The sequence below is a fragment of the Marmota flaviventris genome, chromosome 9 (assembly GCF_047511675.1).
Source record: "Marmota flaviventris isolate mMarFla1 chromosome 9, mMarFla1.hap1, whole genome shotgun sequence".
In the NCBI taxonomy this organism is placed as follows: Eukaryota; Metazoa; Chordata; class Mammalia; order Rodentia; family Sciuridae; genus Marmota; species Marmota flaviventris.
The window spans coordinates 93,146,039-93,172,764 of NC_092506.1; the positions used below are offsets into that span (position 1 = coordinate 93,146,039).

The 26,726-nt window shown below is 37.3% G+C and overlaps 1 protein-coding gene across 1 annotated transcript in view; it reads right to left on the reverse strand.

Moving 5' to 3' along the window:
• Positions 1–858: 858 nt before the first annotated feature.
• Slc35f2 (solute carrier family 35 member F2) overlaps positions 859–26,726 on the reverse strand; it is a 57,992-nt gene continuing 32,124 nt past the window's right edge. Inside the window, exons 2-8 of the mRNA XM_027930612.2 lie at positions 25,196–25,371; positions 22,879–23,006; positions 12,664–12,823; positions 11,757–11,913; positions 10,921–10,973; positions 9,501–9,655; positions 859–2,258 (exon numbers count right to left, since the gene is read on the reverse strand). Coding sequence (XP_027786413.2) covers positions 2,070–2,258; positions 9,501–9,655; positions 10,921–10,973; positions 11,757–11,913; positions 12,664–12,823; positions 22,879–23,006; positions 25,196–25,371 — 1,018 coding nt within the window. The 3' untranslated portion in view covers positions 859–2,069. The remainder of the gene's footprint in view (positions 2,259–9,500; positions 9,656–10,920; positions 10,974–11,756; positions 11,914–12,663; positions 12,824–22,878; positions 23,007–25,195; positions 25,372–26,726) is intronic.

The following is a 26,726-nucleotide window of genomic DNA, read 5'->3' on the forward strand; positions in this document are numbered from 1 at the left end:
AATGTGGTGTTTCAAAAGCCTGCATATGCTCTTGATTTTCAAAGGAATCACCACATATTTAAATATTTATTTATTTGTTTGTTTGTAATTTATAGTGCTGGTAATTGAACCACCCAGGCATGCTTTACCACTGAGCTATGTCCCCAGCTCTTTTTTAAATTTTTAAATTTTGAGACAAAGTCTAGCCAGGTTGCCAAGGCTATCCTCAAACCTGAGATATTCCTGGATCAGCCTCCTGAATAACTGAGATTACAGGCATGCACCACTATAACCTGCTCAATGAGTACTTTGTCATAAAAATCTAGCATGGTGGTGTGAACCTATAATTCCAGCTACTCAGGATACTAAGCCAAGAGGATCAAAAGTACAAGACCAGTCTGGGCAACTTAGCAAGAGCCTGTCTCAAAAAAAAAAAAAAAAAAAATGTTTTAAAGGGGACAGGCAGGTCTGGGGATATAACTCAGTACAGAGCACTAGCATGGCATGCATGAAACCCTGGACTCAAACCCCTGTACAAAGAAAGAAAGGGGGAAGGGAGAGAGGGAAGAGTTTGGGAAGGCAGTTTTAATAGGTTTCAGAGAATGAAAGTATATTTATTCAAAAAAGTAAAAATCCCATTGTGGCCATTCAGATTCCTACAAATGACCTGTAAGCTCAGTATCAATTTCCCTCAATCCCACAGTAGCCCCCAAATAGGTATGTCTGCTTCACCTTCACAGGAGACATGATTCTAAAAACTTGGATATAAAAGATCTTGAATATATGAAGTCATTTACTGTCCACCAGGGGATTCAGTGAACCTAAGAAAACACACAATAACTATATTTTGTGAATTCAAAATCTTTATTTAGCCCCAATTGTTGTATTATACTTTTATAAAAAAATTTTTTTACAAACAAAGTTTTCTGAAAGTGTCATTTTGGTGGTTGATATTATACTGATGCTGCATGTTAACACTTTACATTGAAAAAGAATCATAAAAATCTCATGGCATTACAAACATTTTGGTAGGAAGTAGAGTAGAGCTCTCTATCAACTAATGAAGGCTTCCTAGGCTCTGGGGCATACTATTCTCTGAAAAATCATTCATTTTATGTTTTCATTTTGATGATAATCTATTTTCTTTACCAGTTATACAAATAAAGTTTTCTCCTTGTTGTGATAATTTGCTGTAAGACTTAGTTTTATGAGCTGAAACAATAAAATGAGATCAATAGGGAATATTTCTGGGAGTCATGAGAATTTTTGTTAAAGGATGGTATCCACATATTTGCTCAGGTTTGAGAAATCTTGGCATATGGTGTGAAGCTGAAAATGTAGAAGGGATGTTCACCGTCACAGACTTTAAGATCACAGTCTGCTCTGGGACCTGGAATGAAGGAACAAATGTGACCAGTGAGGACCTGGGAATGATGGAGGAGAAATATTTAAAAAAGAGAGAGAGCCTACAATTGAGAGAGGGTTCTAGGCTACTACATTCCAGTTTCATGCTTCCATATTATTCATTCTTTTATCTCAGAACCTCTCAAATGCTGCCCCACCCATTTTCCCACCATATGCAGTCAGTGGCCAGGACTCATCTGTGCCCAAAGGCCACAAGGCCTGTGGATAACTGCCTCAGCAGGACAAAACCCCAAAGTTTCCAACAGAGGAAACCTGTTCCAGAACCGCCCTGGACCATCCCTACTCCTGAGCACTTGGCCCAGACTGGACAGCCTACTTTCAGACCCTGCCCAAGGCTGGTTCACTCCTGGGTATTCCCCCATTCTGCTCTCTCACATGTACCTCTGAGATACCCGCAGCAGGGCCCACACCTTGTCTCCCTCTCACCCAAAGGTTTTAGTCCTTAACACACAGAAGAAACAGGTCCTGGTCTTGGGTTCTGCTCTATTTTGGTATATCTATTTTTGATACATTGTTCAGTGTTCCTTTCTAAAATCTAACCACTGAGTGTAATCCAGTGCTATAGAGGGTTCATTCCAAGCCTTGTAATTTCCCCAAGTGTCTCTCAGCAGTCGGTGGGTTCTGCTTTCTCCTGGTGCTGCACAGGTGTGTGCCATCCTCTCCAGCTACAAGACCGCAGATTGGGTCTCTGGGAGACCACTCTCCTCAAGCTTCAGTCCAAGGTTGTCAATTCCAATGCTGGTGACTGGGGGCACATTGCTCTCCGCTGGCTCTGCTGTGCGCGTCGGGGTGGAGCAGTACAGGATAAACCCCAGCATGATGACAGTAAAGGACAGGATGTAGAGTCCTGAAAACTGGGAGAAGAAAAGAACAAACAATGCAAAGCGCTCCCGCATATACACACCTTTCGTCTATAGTCCTTTGAAGGTTACCTTCTCTTTACCTATTTCTGAAAGTTCTGTAAGAAGAAGCTAAATGCCCCAGACCCTCCCATGTATACTGGTGAATGCACGGGCTATCGAAACACCTGGCACATCAGCCAACTACAGCCTTGCATCTTTAGGGAAATGGAACCTTGCCTTGCTTTGTGATAATTTAGATGTACCTCACCCTGAAACCAATCCAACAAAGTGGAGGAAATAAAAGGCCATGATGAATACCATGAGAGAGCCCATTTCAGATCCTAGACACAGTTTACCATATTGTTATAAAACAGGACACAGAACCTAAGACAAAATATGGATGCACAGATGTCATATCTACTCAATAACTTCTCAATCTGTGTATCATAATTTGGGTCTTTCGTGTCCTCCATAAAGCTCATGTGTTAGTCAATGTAGGAATGTTCAGAGGTGAAATGATTAGATTATCAGAGCTGTAACCTCACCAGTGGATTAATCCATTTGATGGAATAACAATTTGAATGGACTACTGGGTGGCAACTGTAGGCAGTGGGGCATGGCTAGAGGAAGTAGGCTACTGGGGGTGTGACTTTGGACTATATCTTGGGCTCTTTCTTGCTCATGTGTGCACATTTGTATTCTCTCCCTCCCTCTTTCCCCTCTCTCTCACTCCCCTCCCCCTTCCAGTCTGGAGCCAGCCAACCATGGACAGAATGTCTGAAACCATAATCCCAAAATAAATTTTTCTCCTATAAATTGTTCTTGTCAGGTATTTTGGTCACAAGGATAAAAAGCTGACTAACACATCTTGCTATTTCAATAAATTTCATTTTGTTATACTAGAATGAATTATCCTGTTTCTGTAGGAAATTATTACATAGTAAAATTTATGATGGACTGCACAGATTCAGATTTTTAGAGCTAGAAAATGATTAAGACACCATTTTTCAAAAGAGTCTGAAGCCCAAAGAGGAGAGTGGGGTGACGACAGCCACAAGAATGAACCTGCAGAGACACTGGCTACCCTCTCTGCTCCCAGAAGGACCAATAGAACAGGAGCCCATTCTGACAGACACACCATAAGAATGCAGAGCAGTTTTGGTGACTTCTTCAAATGACCCTTTTTAGGAATAAAAACATCTACCCAGGGCAAAATGCAATACAGACAGAAAGCTAATTCATTGGGTATATATTCCAAAAATGACATCTGACATACCTCCCAAAATTTAAACAAGTTATATTAGGTACCTTGTAAATGTTCTCTTATATGAATTGAAGATCCATACAAAAATTCAAGTATTAAATAAATTAATAAAATCAATATAAGTGGTTCCCTCTTATCCATGATTTTACCTTCCTTGGTGTCTATTACCCAAGGCAACAAGGATAAGAACAGTACAATAAGACACATTTACATAACTCTTATTACAGTTTATTATTATAATTGTTGTCAGTAGTCATCATTAGGGTTACTGTGCCTAATTTATAAACTTTATCTATAGATAAATAGATAGACAGATAGATAGATAGATAGATAGATATAGGGTTCAGTGCCATTCAGTCAGTTTCAGGTACTCCCTGAAGGTTTTGGAACACACTGTATTTGCTTTTACATTAGCATGACAAATAAAGCACAGAAAGAAAATTACTGAAGACTAATCAAGAATGGTGAAGTAAAAATTATGGAAACTACGTGCAGGCGAGGTGGCACATGCCTGCAATCCCAGTGGGTCAGGAAGCTGAGGCAAGAGGATCACAAGCTCAAAGCCAGCCTCAGCAATTTATCGAGGCTCTAAGCAACTCAGAAAGATCCTGTCTCTAAATAAAATACAAAATAGGGCTGGGAATGTGGCTCAGTGGTCGAGTGCCCTTGAGTTCAATCCCTGTACCAAAAATAGAATATTTTTTTTTAATTATGGAAACTATGTAGCATAAGTAATGCATAATTAAATACCCAGGATTTTTTTTTTCTTGATAGAAGTAAATTCAGTTCATGAATGGTCCTGTTAAACTGATTTTAAAATGAAGAATGGGGGTAGAAGGGCATGTTATGTTATTCAGGTCAGTAGATGTATTGAATTAACTTAGGTTTTATATTATGTCCATTAAAAAAGGGTTTCAATAAGGGGATTACAAAAAGAGCAGTAAGAAAACAGAATGGGCAAGGGAAAGGAAAGAGAAAGATTACAGAAAGAGATGAAAAGGAAAGCAAGACACATCCCTAAAGGTAGGTTTGTGAAATAAGTGACCTTCTATGGAACACCATTGGGTTTGACATGCTAATTTTCAAAGACTCTTATTTCCTCTTAATATTAATCTTCATAAAGAACAGAAAGGCCACAGCTCTCCTCCCAAGGCCCGACAGCCTTCACCAGATTCAATGATGTTTCAGAGCCAGTGACAACATCAAGCTGAGCAGTTGAGTTACCTTCTTACCACTGGCTTTAATTCTTATATCTAGCATTTAGCACGGTGTCAACACATAGCTGGTGTCTAACGGATGCTTGTAGGAGGAACATTGATTCAGAGACTATTAGGGGAAGTTAAAGCTATTTAGAATATCCTAATTTTTTTTTTTTAAGATGGAGTCCCACTATGTTGCCTAGGCTGGTCTTGAACTCACAGACTCGAAAAAATCCTCCTGACTCACCCTCCCACGAACCTGGCATGCAACTCTGCACCCAGCTCATTAAACTTTTAAAGTCAGTATTATAAAAAGCAATCACATTCTCCTGTAAAGTGTTCAGAGGTACCCCTCTGGGGAAAGCTATATAGTTTGTTCAAAACATACCCAGTTTGGTTTGGTGGTTTTCAAATGTTCCAAAGAAAAACACTATATCACTCTTAGGAAGAAGGGTGATGAAATGGAGGCACCTTTATTAGAATAGAGACTGAGGGAGTGTGGTAAGTCTCCTAAACAGAGGTTATTACCCTTTTTCCTTTATGCAATTCTACCCTTTGAGTCTGGATCTATACAGGAAGTTTCTGGTAGCCACTTTATTCAACAGGTATTTACTTAAGGTCGATTCCAGAGGAACAGAGTGTTTAGGATCTGACACAGACAAGTGTAAAACTTTTAAACCTCTTTTCAATTGTCTTCTTCAAAAGAATCAAAGTTATTTTGGCTATACAATTTTTTAAATTGGTGGTATACTGGGCTTCCTTTAAAAACTGTCTAAAATGCTAGGTGTTTTCATTACTCCCTGAACTTTTTACTACATCTACAATGTAGTCTAAAAATCACTGCAGTCCTGCTCTTTGCTCTGTAAGTCTTGAAATGGCCTTTGGACAAAAACAATAAAATCTAATCTGAGTTAGGAGTTAGCTACTAGACCAGCAGGGACAAAGGACCATAAAACAAAAGAACTGGATAGGAATATATAGACTGCAAGTTCCCATTCTAAGAATAATAGTTTAAAGTCATGTGCCCCAAAAATGACACAGAAAGGGGCTTTTTCAAGGGAGATTGAAGAGCAAATATTTAAGGTCTAATCTTAATTACTTATTATTAAGAGTTTATTAAATGACATATTTGTTAAGATAAAGAGTTTATGATAATGACAAGGGAACTTCCACTTAGAAGTTCTTTCTTTCTTTTTTTAGTTGCAGATGAACACAATAAATTTATTTTTTTTTATGTGGTGCTGAGGCTCGCACCCAGTGCCTCACACACGCTAGGCAAGCGCTCTACCACTGAGCCACAACCCCAGCCCTAGAAGTTATTTCTTTAACCTTTGCTCCTTTTTAGACAATATTTTACTTATGAGAGTAAAAGTTAAACTACTAGAGATAAATCAATATGTTTGGTTAAAAAAAATTAAACAGCACTGGTGAGACAGGTCATAAATTTTACTTCTGCCCCCAAATGCTTTGTTTGGGTACAGAAGCTATCATGGGCCTGGAAAGGCAGTATGGAAATGCCACCATCCCCTAGTGGCAGTCATGAGAAATGCAACCACAGAACCAAGGAGCAGCTCAGTACCTTAAGAAGTATTTTGTAGCCCTTGACAATTCTCATGGGGGGGGGGGGGCGGGGATGGGCCTGTCAGGACCACTTCTCAGATTCACTTTGACATTTGTTACTTTTTTGTGATGCTTCCAATAAACTATAAATACTCCTTCTGTCTTATTTCAGTAATATCTTAACCAAGTATGCAAAGATAAAATCTGGTTTCTGTCCTCCATCGCTTTGCAAGACAAAGGTTTACAGTTCATAAGCAACAATTTCTGAGAACCCAGTGAGCTTCATGTATCAACAGTTCAGATAAGTATGTGAGTTCATGGCTGGTTCCTGGGAAAGAGCATACATCAGCATAAAGGATTACTATGTGGATACAAAATTTACTAGAACAAAGAAATATAGCTGCTATCCCTTACTGAAATTAAAATTATCAGGTAACAGCCAACATGGTAACTATCTGTTCCACGATTATGGAGAAAGAGAGCAAGCAGGTCAACCAGCCTCTATTGTGGGTATGATGGAGGAAAAAAAGCTTCTAAGAGAGCAGCTCTCAAAGTGTGATCCAAAGACCTTTGAGGGAACCCCTTGAGGGGAATCTGTAAATTCAAAACTATTTTCACAATGATACTAAGATAATATCTGCCCTTTTCACTTCCACTGTCTTACAAGTGCACAGTGGAATGTTCCAGAGGCTACATGACATGTAATCACAAGGCTGAATGAAGAAGCAGATGCAAGATTCCAACAGTTTTCTACTAAGCTGAACATAAAACAGATTCTTTGAAAAGTAAATCAGGGCTGGGATTGTAGCTCAGTGGTAGAGCGCTTGCCTAGCCCATGTGAGGCACTGGGTTCAATCCTCAGCACCAATCAATAAATGGGCCAAGGAACTAAACAGACACCTCTCAGAAGAGGATATACAATTAATCAACAAATATATGAAAAAATGTTCAACATCTCTAGCAATTAGAGAAATGCAAATCAAAACTACTCTAAGATTTCAACTCCAGTAAGAATGGCAGCTATTAAGAATATAAGCAACAGGGCTGGGGATGTGGCGCAAGCGGTAGCGCGCTCGCCTGGCATGCGTGTGGCCCGGGTTCGATCCTCAGCACCATATACAAACAAAGATGTTGTGTCTGCCAAATAAATAAATATTTAAATAATTTTAAAAAAAGAGAATATAAACAACAATAAGTGTTGGCGAGGATGTGGGGGAAAAGGCACACTCGTTCATTGCTGATGGGACTGCAAATTGGTGCAGCCAAAATGGAAAGCAGTATAGAGATTTCTTGGAAAACTGGGAATGGAACCAGCATTTGACCCAGGTATCCCACTTCTTGGTCTATATCCAAAGGACTTAAAAACAGCATAGTACAGGGACACAGCCACATCAATGTCTATAGCAGCACAATTCACAATAGCTAAATTGTGGAACCAACTTAGATACCCTTCAGTAGATGAATGGATAAAGAAAATGTGGTATATATTCACAATGGAATTACTAGGCAATAAGAGAATAAAATCAGATAAAGGATGGAGTTGGAGAATACAATGCTAAGTGAAGTAAGCCAACCCCCAAAAAAACAAATGCAGAATTTTTTTTTTTTTTTTTTGATATAAGGAGACTGATTCATATTGGGGTTGGGAGGGGGAGCATGGGATGATTAGACAAATTCTAGATACGGCAAAAAGTTGGGGAGGAAGGGAGGGGTCATGGGGGTAAAAAAGATGGTGGAATGAGATGTACATCATTATCCTAATTACACATATGAAGACATGAATGGTGTGAATATACTTTGTATACAACCAGAGATATGAAAAATTGTGCTCTATTTGTGTAATATAAATTGCAATGCATTCTGCTGTCATATATAACAAATTAGAATAAAAAATACAAAATACATAAAAATGAAAAATAAAATAAAGGTATTGTGTCCATCTACAACTAAAAAATAAGATATACTAATCTTTAAAAAATGTAAATCAATTTCATTTTTTTAAAATCTTAGACAACATAATTTTTCATAAAAATATTATTTATGCTATTATGTACTATATGAGTTTATTGTTTTCTCAATATGTTAATAAATGAATATTTTTAAATTTCTCAGCTTTAATTTCCAATATGATAAATAATAGGGAATAGTGACTTGAGCCCTCAATTTTTAAGCATTTCAAAGTGTCCTGAGATCAAAAAGTATGGAAAATGCTGCCCTAAGAGTTCTCAAATAGGCTGTGAAGTCGAAAAAATATTTACTTATTTGGTTCTCTCTGTTGTATGAGACAACATGATGAATTCATTAACTTGACATTCTCATTTTATAAATTAAAATAGGGGGGTAGGAAGTTCAGTGAAAAGAAAATTGGATTGCTAGAAGAGAAAGAAGAGGATGACAACTTAAGATTTGGTCATGACTTCACCACTAACCAGTGGTAAAGCCTTGCTCACTAAGGCTAACCAACTTAACTACATATAACTTCCCTGGGCCTTTGTTTCCCATCTCTAAAATAAATAATATAATCAGTAATTCTCGAGAGAGGGTGGTCCAGACTGAGGATACAATTTTTTCAAATTACATATTCATTCTCTTGCTTCCCCTGAGGACGCTGATTTATTTCCTCCCACCCTATTCCCCTTGATCATTAGTGCATTTAGCAGAAACTATTAATGATGGGAGTGGGTTATGCTTATGGTGTGCTGTGATGCTCTGGAGACAGAAAAAAATCTGAAAAACCACTGGACTGAACTACCTTTTAGGTCCCTTATGATACAAGATTACTGCCAAAGAGGAATCCATTGCAATCACACACTCGTGATAATGTACCTTTTCCTCCTTCCTTTCCATCAGGTGTTGCAGACTCTATATCTGGGCAAAGAGTGAAGAGAAAAGCCCCAAGTGCTCAGTCTAGTTTGCAAGGTCAATAACATCTCTCTCCAATTGTTTGGTTATCACCTGGCAACACATATTAGCATTTCCAAAACCTAGTGTTCTTGGCTAAATCAAAAACAAAGTGCACTGCATTTCGCCCTTTAGAATAACTCCAGAAGGGCGATTCTTATTTGGACCGATTTTCTAATTTGGAAACAAAAGGAGTTAGGCTTGTCCAGTGAAATCCTTGTCAAAAGGATGAGGTTTTATTTTTGGATAGAGAGTTTAAAGAAACCTGCTTAAAGAAACTTCTTTTCCACCAGGTAAGTGTTCTTATTTGAACATGATCTATTTTCTTACCTTATAACCAAACAGAAAGAGTCCAAAGAAAAGGCTGTAGAGATCAGCTGTCAGGATGCCCAAGTTGACAGAGGTGGCACTAGTGACTTTAATCACCAATGGCATGAAGCTGTATAGGCAAAACATACAGAGAGCAAATGCCACAAATAGCAGGGCTGTGGAAAAATGGAATATCTAATATTATGGGGAGAAATCACAAGACAAAGTGGCTTAAGCTTGGCTGCCATATAAAACTCCCTGATCCTTTAACACACTATCTACAAAGCTTCTCCTAATGGTAGTACTGCAAATGTGACTACAAAGTTCTCTGGAAAATAATAACAAAATACCAAGCTGTGATGTAGATGACAAACCTTAAAAATCTAATAGGGTGTTGGATGATGAAGACCATAATATCTTGCTTATAGTGTGACTGAGTTAACAGCTCTTATCACCCTCTGCTATTCTATCCACCCTCCCAGGGCAAATGATTCTGTGATAAAAAGTCAATAAAAACAGACTCAATGTCATGTGTCAAGAGAAATCACTCATTATCTTTTGTTCCTTTTATTTGTTTGGTCACTAGGGTATGGTTTGTATAACTGGATTCAGAATAAAGTATTTTTAGAACATCCAAGACAGATATGAGATCTTTGTATTTTGTACATCACATTAAATTAAATGCTCCAAGACAGCACGATATAACTATCCTCTTTGGGACAGTGCTAGTCACAATAGCAATGTTTCCGCTTTGTATCTACTTCTTTAACCTTGTGCTAAGCTCAGTGCAAATATATACATATATTCATTTTCTCTCTTTCTCTCTCTCTCTTCTCTCTGTTATTTAATTGAATCAAGTTATTCAAGCATGGTACATAATCGTCAGTGACATTTATGTACTGTTTAACTTCTTTCCACCCATCATTAAATACGGCTCAACTTTGTAATGTTTTGAACAACCAATAAAAAAAAAAATACGGCTCAAATCTTTCTTCACTCTCTTAACATTTTCTTCAGTTTTATTTTTGTGCAGAAACCTAGCAATGTCAGATGAGAGGAGCAACCAGAGGTGGTGAGTGATTACACAACCTTTGATGCTTCCAGTTAATGCTTCACAAATTACCACAAGCAGATGGCAACCTTCACACGTTGGAGGACCTAAATACAGATCTAATTGAAAGCTAGTGTGACGAAGTTCAGTCATCAGTCTTGTTCAGAATTCATAGTTTGTTTTATTTTTAAAGCTATTCCTGGAGTTAAAAATTAATTTTATAAGGGTTCATCTACCAATTCTCAGAGAAAACTCAATGTAAATCTCTATCATCAGTGTGATTTTACAAAGACATATAAATATTATTAAAATGAAGCATTTGTTTTTTGGTGTGCCTTTCGTCAGTTGGGGATAGAACACAGATAACAAAATTATTATTTATTTACATACCAATTTTCCAGTCCCAGTGAATGCTGGCAATATCCTTATATTCCACAATCAATCTAAGATAAAAACAAGAGGTTGCAGAGAGAGCCACATATTAATTTTTACTATTTCATAAGTAGTTTAGTTGCTATACTTCAGCAAAAGTAAGGAATTATGTTGACTTTTGAATTTTTCGTAGGAAATAATTATCTTCAATAAAAATGACAAAGAATAAAACCAAAGGAGTCCATAAAGATATGTCAGACTCAGCCAGGTACATTGGCACACACCTGTAATCACAGCTGCTCAAAAGGCTGAGGCAGGAGGATTGCCAGCTCAAAGCCAGCCTCAGCAACTTAGCAAGGCCCTAAGCAACTCAGTGAGGCCCTGTCTCTAAATAAAAATATTAAAAAGGGCTGGGGATGTGGCTCAGTGGTTAAGCACCCCTGGGTTCAATTCCTGGTACCCCACCACCACCAAAAAAAAATGATATGTGAGACTCCCTTGCAAGTGTTCTTCAACAGCAGTCAGCTATAGAAGGAAAACATGGCATACTCCTTTCCCTTGAACAAGATTAGAAAGTTAATGTGTTAACATTTTTTTGAAAATAATTTTAAAAGAAAAAGTTCTTACTGGCAAGGCCTCCACAACATTGTAGTCAGGAATCCTATGGAATCCCACATGCATAAGAAAATAAAATATAATAATATTGATGTTTAACAATCCTCTAACAAATCTTTATCAGCTTTCTATTTCAGAAGTGAATTTGGGCTTAACCGAACAAATGAATATTAGTAGTTAGAAAGCAATCTCTGATATATTTGCTTAGTTCGTTCTTAAGAAAAATCTTAGACACTTACAGCTGTATGCCACTGATAATTGTTCCAAATAAGCCCACCATTCCTAAAAATTCCTGTCTGCTCAGCTTCTTCACAATGTATTCTTCACACACATTAGAAACGGCATAGAGGGAAGCTCCAAGCAGGACCAAGAGGTCACCAATCAGCACGTCACTCCCTACAGGCAGGCAAGACACAAAGAGGAATATATTGTCAATAAGTGAACTAGGGGTTTACCTGATTCCTGTTCATTTAAGTAAGATTTTTATTTAACCCTGGTTTCTAGAAGTTCATACAATTCTCACTATATGGCAAAGTTTTCATATTTTTACTCCTCAATAACTGGAAAATAATATTATATTCCATAATATGAGGCCTCAGAAAGTGATTCTATAACTTGACAAACTCATGGAATTTGTGGAAGGGGATATATTAAAAACCACAGGGCAGGAAGCATGGAAATGCTCTTGTCTAAATCTGACACAAAGTCTAAATTTCACCAAAGTCATCTACAGTGACTTTAGATGTCACCAGAGAACACCAAGTCTCATTTTTGATAAAAATAGAAAAACAAGAAGACTCTACAATAGATTTTTCAGTAACTAATCTAAATGTTCATACCAAAAGAAGATGATTGCAAATATACAAAGAAACGACTCTCTCATGAGACAAAACCAGAAACTATTTACTGAGAAGAAAAAAAAAAAAAAGAGCAGGGAAGGACTGTGGGCCAGTAGGAACAGGAAGATTGTTTTGTGAAAACAGTTACAAAACACCAGAAACAAGTACAGCTGAAAATAAAATGTAAAAGATAGTTAACCAGGACATGTTTACTGCCTTTGACTGCATCTTTGCAAAACTAAAAGTGCTAACATGAGCAAAACTTTTCTGTGACTGAACCACAAAGAAATAACACACAAGTTCTTACCTGAGTTGTCGTCCCTCCCAGCTAAGATGTCTGCACCAACCATGGTTCCTACCCCCAACAGACAGACAAACACAGCAATGAAGTGGATCACTCTGTATCTTGCACGAAGAATAAACCACGAGAGAGCCATCAACACAGGAATCCCAAAGCAATCCAAAAGCTTCAAGGAAAGAAAAATAAACAGCTTCAAAAGTCTCTCATAAGCTAAAAAATGGCTACTAATAATAGGAAGCAGTATTTCTTGGGCATTTATTATTGCCAGTCCTGTATGCTAAGTGCTTTACCTGGACTAACTCATTTAAAAATCCTTACAACAACCCTGTGAGCTTGGAATTATAATCACATTTTATACATGAGAAAACAAAAGCACAGAGAGAAGAAAAGAGTTGCCCAAAACCATATTGTCCAAAGTGGGATGGCTGGTTGCTGAACCCAAAAATTCTATTCGGAGGCATATGCAATTTACCTCTACACTCCCACTTATGTTTATCCTAAAATCCAGAAGGCAAACTTTCCTTCCTGCATTCATCTCTTTACTCAGTCAACAAATATTTATTAAGCACTTGACATGTGCAAGACACTGTAAGAGGAGGTGGGAATACAGAGGTGAACAAGATAGATACAAGGCCTGTCCTCAGGAATTATACAAGGTTAACAGATATGGAATAAATAATCACAAAACCAGATAAGTAACTGCAAAAGGGGAATGTGCTACAAACAAGTAAAGGTCAAATTGAAAGAGCAAGTAGAACCCTCTCCCTGATGAGTATGTGACCCCATGACATGAGACAATGGTTTGTTCAAACTCTTGCTTGTTTTCATCACATGCTCCTCCATCACCTGTTAATTCTAGGTCCAGAAAACACTTGTACCCTGATATTGCCCATCTCAAAGACAGGGACATTAAGGGTGTCAAAATTATACAAATCCAAAACTATTTGCAAAATAAAAGAAAAATAAAGATCGCACTTACTTAATTCTTAATTTTGCAAAACTATGTAAATTCAAGGATAAAATATAAATAAGGATAATTCATGATGCTTTCAAGTATATATATGCCTTACACTAATAATATCCCAAAACTGCTGGGTTTGGATTACCCTGTTTTTTGTTGTTATTTGGTTGGTCAGTTTGGTTTGATTTGGTTATTTGTTTAACTCTTGTCCATGATTCTCTCTGAATCTGTTTAGTCATAGACAAGGCAGATCTCTAAAACTCCAGCAGCCTGTCTGATCCTATCTGCCTTTTACTGCAGTATCATCACTGGCATCCAACACACCATGTAGAAATGGGCACCTTGCCTTGTTATTTATTCCAGCTGCAATTCTCTAATCTCCTAAGTGCTTTATTGAGTTTGCCTGAATAACAAGCCATTAAATGATGCAAATGATAATAGGCTGTCCCGAAAGACACCAGCAGAACCCATCATCATAGCTTAACAAAGTTCTCAAACCAAAAAAAAAAAAAAAAAGTAGAAAAAGTTCACTCGAAACTGTCACAAAAGACTCCCTATCCAAAAACTGCATCTTAAAATCAAACTTGAATCTGCTCTACCTGTAGCAATTTCGGTAAGCCACAAATGACCTTATGAGGAAGCTGCTGTCACGGGAAAAGCCTCAGAAGCTTCGGCTCTGTCCCTGACATGGACCAGCTAACTCTGTGATCTCAAGCCAGTCACTCTCTGAGTTAAAATATGGAATGAAGGGATCAGACCAAATGATCTCAGGTTCACTCCTATTCTAAAATTCCATAACTTCTCATCTGATACCTAACACCTTCAGTCATTTATCTACATGAACCAAATTTTCAAAATGTATTCTTGCTGACTGGTGTCTTCTTCGATGCCTTCAGTTCCAAGATTCTCACTTCATCTTTAAAAGGCATTATAGAGCCACAAAAGAGGGCACTAAGTGAGACCCTGAGGACAGGAGTAGGGAGACATAGATATAAAAATGAGTTAGATCATATTAGAAGCTCCGCAGCTCCACGCGGCCTGGTGACCCAGAGAGAGGCCCAGCCTGAGCTGGGGTTCCTTATTCACCAAAGTGTGGCTCCACGGCTCAACATCAGGGTACATACAGGCTTGAAGCTGCCACTGCCACAAAACTGGCATATCGTGGCTTCTATCAAGGGACAACAATAAGGACCTGGTAAGATGTCACCAAGGTCCCTGTGAGCCTGGCTGCACCAGAGGTATCTTTACTAGGGGTGCTAACAGTTATCCTGTTGCTAAGGTAACAGGGAGTCTTGCATGGGGTTGCCTCTCTCTTGTTTCTCCTACTAACATCCTACCTCACAAACATCTCAGCCCACCCCCAAGCCACCACTTCTACCATTAGAAACTGTAAACCATTATGCAAACCCATCAACTATATGGTAGAAGATAACCAAACTCATCATTTCTGATTATAGCAACAAAACTGTAAATGTAAAAATAGAAACTAACGGATCTATGGTTGCACATTGGGTACATTGAGTGCTGTAATGTTAATCTCCCCCTTAAAGGTGAGGTATTGGTAACCTGCAGGGACATTATAAGACAATAGGGCAAAGCTGTAATACCTCAGATCTATACTGCAAGAGAGGAACACACAGAGACATCATGAAAAACCAAGGGAGGAAAGTGCCCCAAACAAAGCAAAATACTACAACAATAGAATCCATAGATAGCACAGTAGATGAAATGCCAGAGAAGGAGTTCAGAATATTCATAACTAAAATGATCTGGGAATTAAAGAATGACCTAAATGAGCAGATACAGGCAAAAATCAATCAATCCAACAAAGAGATAAGAGAACAAATACAGGCGACCATCAATCACACCAACAAAGAGATAAGAGAGCAAAGACAGGTAGCAAGAGATTACTTCAAGAAAGAGAGATTCTGGGGAAAAACAACAACAACAGAAATTCATGAAATGAAAGAAACAATAAGCCAAATAAAAAACTCAATAGAAAGCATCACCAACATACTAGATCACTTGGAAGACAGGACCTCAGACAATGAAGACAAAATACACAATCTTGAAAATAAAGCTGACCTCACAATGAAGATGGTAAGAAACAATGAAGAGAACATTCAAGAATTATGGGATAGCATCAAAACACCAAATTTAAGATTTATTAGGATAGAGGAAGGTTCAGAGATTCAAACCAAAAGAATGCACAGTCTCTTCAATGAAATAACATCACAAAATTTCCCAAGCATGAAGAATGAATTGAAAAATCAAATACAAGAGGCCTATAAGACACCAAATGTACAAAATAACAACAGATCTACAACAAGACACATTATAATAAAAATGCCTAGCATAAAGAATAAGGATAGAATTTTAAAGGCCACAAGAGAAAAAAAATCAGATTACCTATAAGGAAAGACCAATTCAGGTCTCAGCAGATTCTTCAACCCAGACTCTCAAAGCCAGAGATCCTGGAACAACATACACCAAGCTCTGAAATATAATGGATGCCAACTAAGAATCTTATATCCAGAAAAATTAAGCTTCAGATTTGATAATGAAATAAAAACCTTCTGTTCTAAACAAAAGCTAAAAGAATTTATAACAAGAAAGCCTGCACTACAGAACATTCTTGGCAAAATATTCCAGGAGGAGGAAATAAAAAAACAACAATGAAAATCTGCAAAGGGAAGAACTACAATAAAGGAAAAGCCAACCAAAGGAGAAACCAAGTCAAGTTAAATACCAAAAATAAACAAAATGACCAAAAATACAAATCAGGTCTCAATAATAACCCTGAATGTTAATGGCCTAGACTCACCAATCAAAAGACATAGACTGGCAGATTGGATTAAAAAAGACCCAACAATATGCTGCCTGCAAGAGACTCACCTCATAGGAAAAGATGTCAACAGACTGAAGGTGAAAGGTTGGGATAAAATACACCATTTACATGGTCTACGTAAACAAGCAGGGGTTTCCACCCTCAAATCAAATAAAGTAGACTTCAAGCCAAAGTTAATCAAAAGGGATAAAGATGAACATTTTATACTACTTGAGGGAACCATACATCAACAAGACATAACAGTTATAAATATGTATGCCCCAAACAATGGAGCATCTATGTTCATCAATCAAATTTTCTCAAGTTCAGGAATCAAACAGACTACAACACAATAATTCTGGGTGACTTTAACACACCTCTTTCACCACTGGATAGATCTTCCAAACAAAAGCTAAACAAAGAAATTGTAGAACTAAATAATACAATAAATAACTTAGACTTAAGACATATATAAAACATTTTATTTATCAACGAGCGAATACATTTTCTTCTCAGTAGCACATGGATCCCTCTCTAAAATAGACCATATATTATGCCACAAAGCAACTCTTAGTAAATACAAAAAAGTAGAGATACTACCCTGCATTCTTATCAGAGTATAATGGAATGAAATTAGAAATCAATGCTAAAACAAAAAATAAAAGCTATTCCAACACCTGCAGACTAAATACTATGCTATTGAATGAACAATGGGTTGCAAAAGATATCAAGGAGGAAATTAAAAAATTTTTAGAGGTAAATGAGAACACTGATACAACATATTGAAATCTCTGGGACACTATGAAGGCAGTTCTAAGAGAAATTTCATTGTGTGGAGTTAATTCCTTCAAAGAAGAAAAAGTCAAAAAATATATGACCTAACATTACATCTCAAAGCCTTAGAAAAAGAATAACAAATCAACCCCCAAAGCAGTAGAAGACAGGAAATAATTAAAATAAGAGCTGAAATCAATGAAAATGAAACAACTGAAAAAACTGACAAACAGTTGGTTCTTTGAAAAAAATAAATAAAATTGATAAACTGTTAGCCATGCTAATAAACAGAAGGAGAGAGAAAACTCAAATTACTAATATCCGTGATGAAAAGGGAAAAATCATGACAGACACTACAGAAATACAGAAGATAACTAGAAATTATTTTGAAAATCTGTACTCCAAAAAATAGAAAATATCAAAGGCGTCAACAAATTTCTGGAGGCATATGATATGCCAAACTAAATCAGGATGATATACACAATTTAAACAGATCAAGTTCAAGCAAGGAAATACAGGACACCATCAAAAGCCTACCAACCAAGAAAAGCCCAGGACTGGATGATACACAGCTGAGTTCTACAAGACCTTTAAAGAAGAGCTAACTAACCAACCAATACTCCTCAAACTATTCCATGAAATAGAAAAAGAGGGAGCACTTCCAAACACATTCTATGAGGCCAATATCACCCTGATTCCAAAACCAGACAAACACACATCAAAGAAAGAAAACTTCAGACCAATATCTCCAATGAATATAGATGCAAAAATTCTCAATAAAATTCTAGCAAATCGAATACAAAAACATATCAAAAAGATAGTGCACCACAATCAAGTGGAATTGATCTCAGGGATGCAAAGTTGGTTCAATATACAGATATCAATAAATGTAATGCATCACATCAATAGCTTCAAAGATAAAAATCATATGATCATCTCAATAGATGCAGAGAAAGCATTTGACAACATACAGCACAGCTTCATGTTCAAAACACCAGAAAAACTAGAGATATCAGAAACATATCAACATTGTAAAAGCTATTTATACTAAGCCCCAGGACAATATCATTCTAAACGGAGAAAAATTGAAAGCATTCCCTCTAAAAACTGGAACAAGGCAGGGATGCCCTCTTTCACCACTTCTATTTAACATAATTCTTGAAACTCTAGCCACCGCAATTTGACAGTTGAAAAAAAAATTAAAGGGATACGGATAGGAAAAGAAGAACTCAAATTAGCACTATTTGCTGACGATATGATTCTATACCTAGAAGACACAAAAAAATTACATCAGAAATCTTCTAGAACTAATAAATGAATTCATCAAAGTAGCAGGATGTAAAATCAATACCCATAAATCAAAGGCATTTCTGTACATCAGTGACAAATCCTCTGAAAGGGAAATGAGGAAAACTACCTCATTTACAATAGCCTCAAAAAAAAAAAAATACTTGGGAATCAACTTAATGAAAGAGGTGAAAGACCTCTACAACAAAAACTACAGAATGCTAAATAAAGAAATTTAAAAAGACCTTAAAGATGGAAATATCTACCTTGTTCTTGGATAGGCAGAATTAGTATTATCAAAATGATCATACTACCAAAAGCACTATACTGATTCAATGCAACGACAATCAAAATTCCAATGACATTCCTCATAGAAATAGAAAAAGTAATCATTAAATTAATCTGGAAAAATAAGAGACCCAGAATAGCCAAAGCAATCCCTAGCAAGAAGAGTGAAGCTGGTGGCATTACTATTCCAGACCTTAAACTATACTACAGAGCAATAGTAACAAAAACAGCACGCTATTGGCACTAAAATAGACTTGTAGACCAATGGTACAGAATAGAGGACACAAAGACTAACCCACATAATTACAGTTATCTCATATTAGACAAAGGTGCCAAAAACATATATTGGAGAAAAGATAGCCTCTTCAACAAATGGTGCTGGGAAAACTGGAAATCCATATGCAACAAAATAAAGTTAAACCCCTATCTCTCACCATGCACAAAACTCAACTCAACAATTCAGAGATCTTTCACCTAATGGAAGAGAAAGTAGGCCCCAATCTCCATCATGTCGGATTAGGCCTCAACTTACTTAATAAGACTCCTATAGTGCAAGAATTAAAACCAAGAATCAATAAATGGGATGGACTCAAAATCAAAAGCTTCTTCTCAGCAAAAGAAACAATCAATGAAGTGAATAGAGAGTCTACAGAATGGGAGCAAATCTTTACCACAAGCACATCAGACAGAGCACTAATCTCTAGGATATATAAAGAACTCAAAAACCTTTACACCAAAAAAAAAAAAAAAACAAACAAACAAATAACCCAATCAATAATTGGGCCAAGGAACTGAACAGACACTTCTCAGAAGAGGGTATACAATTAATCAACAAACATATAAAAAAAGTTCAACATCTCTAGCAATTAGAGAAATGCAAATCAAAACTACTCTAAGATTTCATCTCACTCCAGTCAGAATGGCAGCTATTAAGAATACAAACAACAATAAGTGTTCGTGAGGATGTGGGGAGAAAGGCACATTCATACATTGCTGGTGGGAGTGCAAATTGGTGCAGCCAATATGGAAAGCAGTATGGAGGTTCCTTGTAAAACTGGGAATGGAACCACTGTTTGACCCAGTTATCCCTCTCCTTGGTCTATACCCAAAGGACTTAAAAACAGTATACTACAGGGACACAGCCACATCAATGTTCATAGCAGCACAGTTCACAATAGCTAAATTGTGGAACCAACCCAGATGCCCCTCAGTAGATGAATAGATAGGGAAACTTTGGTGCATATATACACAATGGAACATTACTCAGCATTAAAAGAGAATAAAATAATGGCATTTGCAGGTAAATGGATGGAGTTGAAGAATATCATGCTAAGTGATGTAAGCCAATCCAAAAAAACACAAATGTTTTCTTTGATATGAGGATGTTGACTCATAATGGCAATTGGGAGGAAGCATGGGAGGAATGGAGGAACTTTAGATAGGGCAAAGGGGAGGGAGGGGAAGGGAGGGAGTTTGGGGGTAGGAAAGATGGTGGAATGAGTTAGACATCATTACCCTAAGTACATGTTTGAAGACACGAATGGTGTGAAGATACTTTGTGTACAACCAGAAACTTGAAAAATTGTGCAATATACATGTAATATGAAATGAATTGCATTCTGCCATCATATATAACAAAATAAATATATATTTTAATAAAATAAAAAAGAACAATAGCGTATAGAAAAGATAGCCACATTGAAGTAAGCCTTAAGAAAGGGGAGAGGACTTCAAAACAGATTTCTAGATTATATTCTAGAAAAAAATAGAGTGGCAAAAGAGAGAAGGAGCAGATATGGTAGGGGATGGGCAGATGTGGCAGAAGAGTGGGAAGAGACAGGAGTAGAAACCCAAGGCCACACCATGAACTTCAATGAAACACCGTCTGACTACCTGTAATTACGAATCTTTGAAGGAATCCTTAAGAAGGAGGTACAAAGACTTTCTAATCCAAATTTCCACATTTTCAGATTTCCCCTGTCAGAGATTTACTTTAACAGAGAATCAACTTGAATAAATCCAATCATAGGAATCTCTGCTGCTAGAAGGAGCTTTAGTTGTTAGATGCTTTTTCTGAAATAATATATTCTTTGCTAGGACCAGAAGTATGTGACTTGACAATCAAATGCTTAGGTTTTTCTAAAGGGCTAGCATATAAGAAATTGTTTTCAATAGGAAAAAGCATGAACTTCAGTTGCAACAGGTAAGCCGGGCATGTTGGTACAAGCCTGTACTCCCAGAAGCTCAGGAGGCTGAGGCAGGAGGATCACAAGTTCAAAGTCAGTCTCAGCAACGTAGCAAGGACTTAAGTAACTTAGGGAGATCCTTGTCTCAAAATAAAAAATAAAACTGGCTGTGGATGTGGCTCAGTGATCAAGTACCCCTGGGTTCACTTCCTGGTACCCCCCCCCCTTTAAAGAAAATCCAAAGGTAAGTATTTTGTTTAACTGTGTGTAGACCTTGAACCAATTAAAAAGCTGTTCATCATTACTAGTCAGATATCAAAGTTTCTGAAAACTGAAATCAAGTAATTAAAATGTATCTGAGTTCACTCTCTAGCACCAAAAAAAAAAAAAAGGTATCTGAAATTATAAGGGTAGATGTGACTAGAAAATGACATTTTCTATATGTACTCACTCCTCCTTGTGACAAACTTCATCCTTTACGTAACTCTGCTTATAATTTTTATGAAATTCTAGGTTCTTTGTGTGCCTCCTCTGGTGTTCAGCTTACAGTTTAGATATAAGGTGTCCCTTGAAAGCTCATGTGTGAGATAACCCAAGAACGTTCAGAGGTGATATGATTAGGTTATGAGTGTAACTTGATGGATGGCTTATCCCACTGATATGGATTAACTAGTGGTGACTGTAGGCAGGTAGGGTGTGGCTGGAGTACATAGGCTACTGGGAGCCAGCCTTTGGGTATGAATTTTGTCCCAGGAGAGCTCTCTCTACTTCCTGTTACCACATCCTGAGCTGTTTTCCTCTACCATGCTCCTCTGCCAAGGGTTCTGCCTCACCCTGGGCTCAGAGCTATGCAGTTAGTCATCTATGGACTGAGAAAATAAACTTTTCCCCCTCTAACTATTCTTGTCAGGAATTTTGGTGACTAAAACAATGTCTGTCTTAACAAATCATTTCCTATCTGGGAATTTTAAGCTATACCAGTGAAAAAACCAAAGGATTTGCTGAGGATGATGCTTAGCACAATTTTATAGGGGGGAAAAAAGTATTTAACAAAACATATTCTGGGAATAACATTTAATGTATGTTCATATAGAAAAAATAAATTTTTGTCAATCTTTACCTTTTCCAGTGAAATGAGTTTAATTTCACTTTAATTTTTCCACAGTTGCTAAAATTTGTAGGTCTAATACAAACTGCATAGTGAGAAAAGTAATATATCAAAAAGTTATAAATTCATAGAACTTCGAAGTTTAAACATGGAGTCCATTTCACTTCCATCTCCTTATACATTTTGTTGCTAGTAATGATGAGTTGGTATTAATACATAGCATCCCCACTAACATTTAAACAACTGAAATTAAGTCTTCCTCAACTCCAAAAAAGTTGGAAATTAATGCTATATAGGAGCACTTTTCTTTCAACCCTACAAGAATAAAACTAATAAAGAAATAGGGATGAGAGTTCTACCTTTGGCTACCCTCTCTCCCCAAGATGTTTAATAGGCTCCTTCAATAGGTTCCTTTGCTTGCAAACCTCCAACTTTTCTGTAGTATAAAGATACATCCACTTTCATGTTGAGCAACGCATAAAACAGAACTCCTGTCAACATCACAGTACCAACTGCCAACTAAATATTTGTGCTTATTTTGGTAGGAATTGTTCTAAACTGCTCTAGCATTAGTGGTTTAGGAAATGATTAACATGTATACATTTTTTTACTAATTCCAGGCAATATTACTCATTACTGCATGTGCTCTACTGGAAAACAGATATCATCCACCTGTGTTTAGGTTATTTCTTCAAGTGAACAGATTTCAATAAAATTAGTTAGCACACATAAGCACATGTTCTCCTCTTGAAGCTATAAAATCCACAGTGGTCAGAAGGCTCCCTCTCACCTGGACACTGGTTAGAGTGGTGTATTGGTATGCTCTGACGATCGTGTAATTCGCTTCCACATCTGCCAGTCCCAGCAGAATGTACTTCCACCATTTCCTTTTCAAGATGTCTAAAAGGTTATCACTGCCTGGTTGAAAGAATGCTGGATTAGTTCATGTTACTTGAAAATAATAAAACACATATTCATCTGGAGATCAGAGCCAGGACTCTCTGATCTGTATTCTGTATTGTGTATTTTGAAAGTGGTCCCACCTAAGTTTCATTACCCAGAATCCAAACTCCTGCACCACCTTAGCAGAGTCATATTTTTTCTAGATGATACTCAAGTTAAGGTGTCACCATAGACCAAGTAGTCAATGAAAACACCAGAAAGAAATTGAGAGAAAAGTGGTTAAATTTTCTTTCCTGTTGTCAAAGAAGTACAATATCCAGATGAGTGTGGATGTCACTATTTCTGACTAGCCACAGACTATTCTAGGAAATGAAATGTTTTCCTGTGAATTAACTGGTTATTTAACCTCCATTCATGGGCTTCTTCAAAGGAAACTCTGCAAGTGGTCTTTCTTTTGAAAAAGATGAACTGTTAAGTGAAAGGAAGCCAGTGATAAGCTTAGGAAAAGGCCCAGCCATACAACTAAACAAACACCTTTTATTCCACCAAATCTTGTTTATTCATATTAACAAAGAGTCAATACTCTGGAGAATCGAGCATCACAGGAGACATTGAGTTGGCATGTATAGGGGAAGCTTTATGGTAAGATAACCCATGAAGAAATAAAACTAGTGGGTTGCGGTTGTGGGTCAGTGGCAGAGCACTTGCCTCACACGTGTGACGCACTGGGTTTGATCCTCAGCACCACATAAAACTAAATAAACAAAATAAATATATTGTGTTCAGGTATAACTAAAAAGATTTTGTTAAAAAGAAATAAAACTAATGAGAATCATAACCAAATAAACATCATTAAAATCCAATTGGCAGGAATATCCTGAAAACAGAGTAAGTCTTCCTAGATGTAAGATCCATGGCAAGCACACAACAAGCATTCCTTAGGAGGACCTCATGATGCACTTATGAATCACATTGACTTCCTGAAGTCCAGGGCTTCCAGAAAAGAGCAAGGTCTATGTCTGTAAACCATGTACCGGTTTTGCTTCCAACTTCTAGAACTCTTGCCAAATGTGGTGTTCCCCCACTCCCAAACATGTTTTCCCCTCTCACAACTAGTTTCTATTTTAAGAAAAAGTCATGATCCTGACACATAGGAATACCACCAATGCACTAAGATTCATTTTAAAAGTGGATTAACAAATGCCACACTGGTAATTTTAAATACGATGAAACCCAGTCAGCTGGGTTGCCCATTTTCTTCATGCTCCTGAACTGAATCTTTTTTAATTGATTTGGCGATACCATGTTCTTCTTTTCTTGTGAGAAGGACTTTAGGACTGCAAAACAAGCAGCCCCTAACACAGACAGGTGATGGGAGCATGGTATCTGGGACAGGCTGCCTAGGTTGAATTCCTGGTTCTACCAGTTACCACCAACATAACCTAAAGCAAGTGATCTAAGTGCTACACATCTGCTTTCTCTTCTGTTAAATGAGGATAACATAACACCTGAGCTATGAGGCTTCCATGAGTCCATATATAACAAACGAGTTAAGCAATCAAAATGATGATTGCTCTGGTGGAGCTCAATGTGAGTCTCATGTGACCAACACCCTGGGTCTGATTTCCAACACCACACACACACAAAAAAAAATGTCTAGCTTTTCCCATTTTTGTGTAACTAGCTAGAAACAATAATTCAACAATTTTCTAATGGTGCTAGCAATAATGATGTTAATTCTTTGCCAAGTTCTCATCTTTGTCACTCTCAAAATGGACTTGATCCACACGTAATCCATGCGTATGCAGCATTCTCCCCTTGGCTAGAACTAGGTATTTTGGAAAGTAAAGTTCTTGACTTTTCAAGTGTTTCTGATATTGGCTCTTAATTTTATCAACCAGAGGAGAGAAGAAGAAAAAAAAATGAAATCTAACATTTACACTTTTTTTTTTTACAACTTCTACCCTGTTACAAATAGCTGGTGCTACATACTTGATTTTAATCAACAACTTCAGAGAGTTATGCATAAATTTCTAGTCACTACTTTCAGACTTTTAAAGTGTCATATTTTTCTAATAACTTTTATAACTAATGCTACAGTTTTCTTTCTTGGTTTTGCACTGTTTTATTTTTTAAGCGTCTAAAAGCAGAACATCTTTTTGAAGACAATTTTATTGAAAAGGTAATTTCCACATTTGACCTACCTGACTGAAATGCCAGCATCATTGTATAAATTAGGAACAGTAAGCAATAGTTGATAAAGCTCTGAAGCATGGGGGTGTTCACTTTGTACTTTTCTGTCAAATACTGGCTGGTGATGGCTGTCCCACATATACACAAGGACAACATCTGGCCCAGAGCAATGGTTTTCAAAATATTCCTAGAAAATAAAAAAAGATATCAGAATAACTTGCAAGTAAGTTCTATCCATAACACACATACACACATACACATTCTCTCTCTCTCTCTCTCTCTCTCTCTCTCTCTCTCTCTCTCGCTAAACACAAAGGGAAATACTAAATTTTTTGCAAGTAGTTCCTTATTTCATTTTATTGCTTACTTCATGTGCACAAAAATTAAATTATTGGATTTTAAGAGGCTACATTTTTATTCTCTTTTACATTTCTGACCCCTCCTCAGTCTCATGAAGACATGTTCCCCATTTAATTGACCATCCAATCAGTGATCACTTTAGTTAAGCTGTTATATGCTATTTGAAATGTGTGTGTGTGTGTGTGTGTGTGTGTGTGTGTGAGAGAGAGAGAGAAAGAGAGAGAGAGACTTCTTTAAATTCAGTTTTAACTCTAGTTAAATTCTCTCTGTTCGGTAAGCATTGGATAATTTGTCATCTTTTCACTCTCTGAAGACTCTGTTTCTTCAACTGCCCTTCTAGAAGCAGTGATTGTCAATGTTGCCTGCACATTAGAAGTTTGGTGCTTGGTAGTGCATCCTTTCCCAGCTGAATCTTCAGATTAGAATCCACCCCAGGCCAACACCATGATGCAGCCTCGTGAAAGACCCTGAAGCAGAAAGTATAGCTAAGCAGTGCTCAGATTTCTGATCCACAAAAACGGTAAGATAATAGATATGTGTTGTTTTTAAGCCACGAAGATTACGCTAATTTCTTATGTAGCCATAGATAACTGGCCCTTTGTAATCACTAAATAAATTCTTTCATTTGTTAAATGAAAGAATGTAAATAGGTTGTCAGTCCTTGTCAGTCCAAATATACACTTCCCTATTTTCCCAATAGTTTGCAATGGTCAGAAAAAGGTAAGAAATTCTGAGAATGCCACGACAGAGAAGTTAGGATAGAAAAAGCACATTAAGAAGGAAGAGATCATCAATACAGAGTGTCAGAAACTGCAGAGAATGACAGGATGGCTAAGGAAACAGGATGACTGGTACATTGGAAGCTGCTGGGTTTTTGAAGGCAAACTTTTTGTTGATGGGAATATCCAAAGTGGATTTCAATGGGCCGAGGGAACAGAAGACCTGCAATTGAGTGCACCAAACAGAACGCTGTTTCAAAAAATGATGAAAGGAAGGAGAACAGGGATGGGCAAAGAGTTCAAAGAATAGGCAGCAGTGTTGAGGACAGGGTTTTCATTGTCTTGCCAAGAATCAGGGAAACTTAAACAAGTTTGGAAGGTAAACAACAGAAGGCAGCAAGGGTGAAAGCCTAAGACCCACAGGAAAGAAAATCAAGAGATGATGGAGACAGACAGTTCTTGG